At 37.4% G+C, this 6,000-nt stretch overlaps 1 protein-coding gene across 1 annotated transcript in view; it reads right to left on the bottom strand.

The window, feature by feature from the left end:
* Positions 1–1,145: 1,145 nt before the first annotated feature.
* LOC121420560 overlaps positions 1,146–6,000 on the bottom strand; it is a 69,819-nt gene continuing 64,964 nt past the window's right edge. The window contains exons 6-7 of the mRNA XM_041615223.1: positions 4,938–5,210; positions 1,146–1,490 (exon numbers count right to left, since the gene is read on the bottom strand). Of these exons, the coding sequence (XP_041471157.1) occupies positions 1,219–1,490; positions 4,938–5,210 (545 nt within the window). The 3' untranslated portion in view covers positions 1,146–1,218. The remainder of the gene's footprint in view (positions 1,491–4,937; positions 5,211–6,000) is intronic.

The following is a 6,000-nucleotide window of genomic DNA, read 5'->3' as shown; positions in this document are numbered from 1 at the left end:
ACTATGGAGAACCAATTAGGGCATAAACTCTCAACATATACGAATCTACGTTATCAACTCATTTTACACTTAATTCTTTTATAATTGTATAAGAATGATATATAAATTCAGTAGTTTTCTACATTATGAAAACAGAAGGAAACGAAATAGTAAACATAACAAATATACAATATAAACACAAACTATGAACGTTTGGCTCTCCAAAATTGTGGAACAGAGTAAGACCGTGGTCTAAGTTAAACTTTACTTCAAAATCGGGACCAGAGTCCAAAGAAGAGTCCCAGAGGAGAAAGGAGAGATGGAAATAAACAGAAAAGAAGGGCAGTATAAGCAGTATAAGGGCAAAGACGGGAAAGGGAAGGGGGATAGAGGGGAAGATAGAGAGGGAGAGAAGCGACAGGACATGCTGAAGTAAGAGAGACAGAGGGGGGGGGGCAAGGGAAGGGGGGATGCGCGAACATTTAGAAAGCGAAGGAAAACATGGGAACGGAGAAAATGAAACATTAAAGTCAAATAAACGGGAAAGAACGGGAGCGGAAATAGAGAGAGTGAAGAAATGTCCAGAGGATGGGTAGACACACGGAATAAAACGACATGGGGGAGAAAGGTGGAAATGAAAAAGAATAGGGTACTATTACTCGCGTATAGATGGTGGGGATACGGGCCCTGGAATAGCCTGCTGTCTCAATTGCCAAAAGAAAAGCTCTCAATCCTTGACTCTCGTCAGATCAAAATTAAAAACATATCTCTTAAAGGAAATTTCTTGTGTAGACATACAGTTTTAGTATGGGTTTAATTTTTTTTTTTACTGTATATCAAACAGTCTGACATCGCGATCATGCAAATGTGTCTCTTGGAATCTTAAAAATACCAAGAGTGGTTACGCTTCGTAATTCCAAAGGTTCGTAATTCCGAAACACGTAAATTGTCTATACCTCGATGTTCGTTAATCCGAAAAAGCAAAAGGGTTCGTTAATCCGTACATTTGTGGCGTTATTCCGAAGGTTCGATAAACCGAAAACGAAATTAGGTTCGATGTTTCCGAAGGTTCGTTGATCCGAAAACGAAATAAGGTTCGTTAATCATTTAGTTTTCGGACTAACGAACCTTCGGAATTACGAACCTTCGGACATACGAACCTTCGGAATAACTAAGCTTCGGAATTACGAATGTACGCGATAAAAGTGACCAATCAAAACAAATTGACCAATGTAAAGCCTATTTGAAGAAGGTTACGAGAAGAGCAATGGAACAGATCCAGTGAATGAAAGTACACGAAGCTTTCACGCCACCTCCAGAAGGGGGGTTCTCGTTGGAACACGGTGCATTCCCACCTCCAGAAGACCGAGATTGTGGACTGGTGGTTGAAGAATCTGGGTTAAAAACACCAGAAGATGCAGACGGAGTACTGCCGGGCGAAGCGTCCGTAGTAGAAGCATCAGAAGGTTCAGATGGAGTACTGCTTGGCGAAGTTTCCGTAGTAGGTTCGTCTAAAAAAAAAGAGAATACTACTTTCAAACATAAATGCCAATTGAGGTAGCAATGAGGTGAATCTGAACACAGTGACAAGTTTACTGTTGATATTTTTACTGGTGATATTATATTTTTAATCATTTACGTTCCTCGTTTTTTTCATTCATCTTATGTTCATCTGTTATTTTAATCTGATTTTGGGCTGATGATGTCACATCTCCACTGCGTGTAACTAATATGTTAATGTTAAATGTTTTGGACCCCACCGAAGACCAGCGTGACTGTGTAATGCTAAATGTGGGCTATCCACCGTATTTTATTGTATATAAGTTTGCTTTTAAAGGGATGGTCCGGGTTGAAAGTATTAATAGCTTAATAAATAGAGTAGTAGTAGTAATAGTATTTACTTCTGTATCAAAGGGATGGTCTTGGATGAAAATATCTATATCTTAATACATAGTGTAGAATTCAAATAACAAAGTTATTGAACTGAAGTTTAGCAATATTTTGTGAAAACAGTCGTCATGAATAGTCATTAGGTGGGCAATCTTTGAGATCACTTAGGCTTTACTCTAGCACATGCTCACTTGACCAAGGCAAGTGAAAATATCAAAGTGCTAAGTTGCTTACCCAAAAAGGTAAAAAAAAAATAATGTGGGCAAGTAAAATTTGGACCCCAACATTGATACATGTTTAGGGCAGCTATCTGACTGTATTTGTTCTATCTAATAATCATGATACTAAATGAAGCATCTCAATTCTGTAGTGCAAACCATATACAACAGAATAAATGAATAAGTTCACACAATGACTTAGTCAATACCTATTCTGCATGTATGTCATGGTTGTTGAATGTCTATGCAAATCTGCACCTCTGACTTGAAATCTCCTTAAATGCAGTTCTCCAAATTCAGCAAAATACCTCCTATGGTTTTGCCTCAATAATGTAATGTGATCAACGCCGATTCATGTTATTTATTCATTTTGTGGGGGGGATAGAAGTCCTTCTTAAAGGGATGTTCATGGCTGAATATTTATATCTTAATGCATAGAGTAGAATTCACTGAGCAAACTGCCAAAAATTTCATCAAATTGGATAACATAGTTATTGAATTTTAGAGTTTAGCAATATTTTGTGAAAATAGTCGTCATGAAAATTCATTAAGTGGGCTAATGATGTCACATCTCCACTTGTTCTTTTGTATTTTATTATATGAAATTAGGTTTATTTAAATTGTTTTCCTCCAAGAACTAGAAAATTGGATTGACAACTGATTTAGTGCATTAGATGTTTATTGCTGCACTTTATTTCTTAATAAGGGAGACATATTTTTCACACATGTATGAAATAACGAACAAATTATAATTTTATGTAATAAACGGAAAGTGGAGATGTGACATCATCAACCCACCTAATGAATATCCATGACCACTGTTTTCACAAAATATTGGTATACTTTAAACTTCAAAAATTTTATTATTTGTTATCCGATTTTGATGAAATTTTCAGCATTTTCAGTGATTTCTACTCTATGTATTAAGATACAGATATTTTCAGCCCGGACAATCCGTTTTATTACGGAACTAAATACTACTTCTACTACTACTGCTGCTGCTACTACTACTACTACTACTACTACTACAGGTTTGCTTGAAATTCGCTTCTTCATACTGGATCAATTAAGGGAATTGCCATCGTAGCAAATGTCACGGAACCGCAATTTGCAGGTAAATGATGCGAATGTAAGGCGATTCCTGAATAACTGGCACGATAGCCGGAAAATATGAGTGGTAACACGTAATGCTCTTTTTTCACGTCTTTTCCATTAAATAATTTTGAATTCGATGAATTCCATGCTTGAAATAAGCAGGAGGGCGGAATTTATATATGTTTTTCGTACTGCTTATTTCAACTTAGTGCGATTCACGAAAAGCGGGTTTTTGAAAATTATCAATTCAACCCATGGTTTAGGCACGTATACAAATTTCGCTTGATCTCGGCCGTAATATTAAAAACAACGATTCCAATGATTATGTACGCATCCATCCGCTTTCAAGTAGGTCATAATGGTAAAGTAAATTAAATGCGCGCTTATTGCCGATGCAGAATCGGCTTTTTGTTTGCATGTAGTAATAAAGTCGATTATCTTGAATCAGCTCTCGGGTCAGAATCGGCAATTTTGCACCACCAAAGTAGTACGTTCAGAACCACGAGCCGATGCAGAATCGGCTTTTCTACTACGTGTAAATAGAAAGCCGATTCTGCTTCAAATCGCACGGATGCAGCGTTGTCTTTATTATGACGTACAGTATATTGTTGGTGCGCGTATCTTTTCAGGGGCCTGTTGCATAAAACTTTTTACCTGAGAAAACTCTGGTAAAAACTGAAAACTAAGATTAGTCTGATTTCTACCATTGACTTAAAGAGAAATTCCAGTAGTTGCAGTAAACACTGATTTCATGAGAAAGTCTGTATAACAAGGCTTAATTGTCAGTATATCATCGAGGATCTAGATCTGGTACAGTTACATTAACTGAACTTTGTGAAATCTTGAAATCTTCGCTGAAAAATGTTCACACCGAAGATTCCCAACACAGATAAGCGCACGTGGGACAATGTATAATTATTGCTTAGAGCGTCGGGCCCGACGCCCTACCCGAATTCTGTGCTTATTTGCTGATTTTTCAGCAATTACACAATTTCTGCCAGAATCCTTTGGCACATGCGTTTTATTTATAGACACTTTGGTGGTCATTTCATTGGATTCTGTACAAACTAATTTTGATATCGTTACCAAAACTAGCATTTACCTTTAAACACAGGGCAAAAACTCCGGTAAAAACAACCTGAGTTTTCTCAGGTAAAAAGTTTTATGCAACGGGCCCAAGGTGTTTGCGACGCGAGCCGATTCTGCACTGCGAGCTTAACGCGGTGGAAGATGAACCAAAAGCCGATTATGCATCGGCTTTTTGTTCTGAACCAAACTTTTAGGCGAAATGTGACCTGTTTCCACGGTATACACGCTTTTTTTTATGGACCATCCCACAGTCTATAATGAGTCCTCTGTTGAAGCGTGAACTTGGGTTGATTTGTCACTAGAAATATACGGGGGAAATACAGTCATTAATAAGACTACACTCTTAAAACAAAACAAAATGACAAGTTAATAGGGTCAGCTGGGTTTCAACAGTATTTCTAGTCATATCTGACTATTTTCTAGTTATATTTTATTGGAACATAATTATTTCTGACCAGAATATATGTTAGAAATGTGACTATACAATGAGTTGCACCCAGCCGACTACTGTTCCGATTAATTTGACTGAGTTGTTTTAAGAATGTAGGCATAGCTGTTGCGCCCAGCTTTGTACCATTCTAGTGATTTACTGAATATACATAACCGAACGTGGCAGAAAGCAAATTGAAAACATTTCTAATTTGAATAAGACATTGATATGCTAACCGTTAGGCATTTCCTCGACTGTTACCATGAAGGTACAAGTATCTGTGTTTCCATTCAAATCACTGGCTTCGTATGATATGTTGTAGACCCCCTTGCTGAAATTGCCCCCATTCGTTCCTGGTCCGAGGAATTCCAGAGTAGCACAGTTGGACCAAGCATTCAACGTAGGCTCGGTCCAGGAGACCTGTTGTGTGGAGTTGATGGAACTACTGTTGATTTGTACAGAGATGCTCATTGGACAACCCTCAATGGAAACGGGTTCTGTATAATTAACTGTAAAACAAAGTATGAGGGCTTAGAATGAATGGTCCAAAATCTAAACTCGGGCTTATAATCCAAGCTGGCTTTAAAAAAATGTGGGTTAACTATGGAAAGCCAGGTGTAACACAAGGTGAAATTATCAGCGTATTTTACACTCAAATCATTTACAACCATGGTAATATCAGGAAATAACAGGAACACGTTTCTTGATCGTTGAAGTATGGTGTACATGTATTTAAAAAGAATTATCATTGTGGATCCAACCCCTATTGAAAGCCAACTGAACATCTCAATTCGTTTTCGCTCCTTTTAGTAGATTATGCAGCTGCGCGCATGGCATATTATAATTTTCTCGACATCTCTTTACTCTTTCCTGTATTATTAAAATTTGAAAGGGGGTGCCATATCCTCGTCCTAGATATAAGAAGAAGAGAACATTTTTCCATTTAAAATCATGCCGTTACCAGAAAAAGACCTTCGTCACTGTTAGGTTAAACTTTACCATGCAATTAACTTTTTTTGTTCTTATCATGCACAATTGATATCCATTAATCGGGCGCACTGAGCTCCATTGGTTTTTGGTATACGATGTTCAACTTGGCAGCAGCGCGTTTTGCGTTAGATTTGGCAATCCTCGTTCCCAGACAGGGATATGTAACATGCAACCTTTTTCATACATATAAAATTCATATTGATTAATTGATATTTAGCTCCGTTAATTTTCATGTTAAATCATGCTTGTTTTATTTTTAGAAGCCAAATCCAGGGATGAATAATGTGTGCATACGTATTATATTACCTC

The sequence above is a fragment of the Lytechinus variegatus genome, chromosome 8 (assembly GCF_018143015.1).
Source record: "Lytechinus variegatus isolate NC3 chromosome 8, Lvar_3.0, whole genome shotgun sequence".
Lineage (NCBI taxonomy): Eukaryota > Metazoa > Echinodermata > Echinoidea > Temnopleuroida > Toxopneustidae > Lytechinus > Lytechinus variegatus.
Note: the sequence above shows the minus strand (reverse complement) of the source record. Positions and strands in the feature narration are given on the sequence as shown.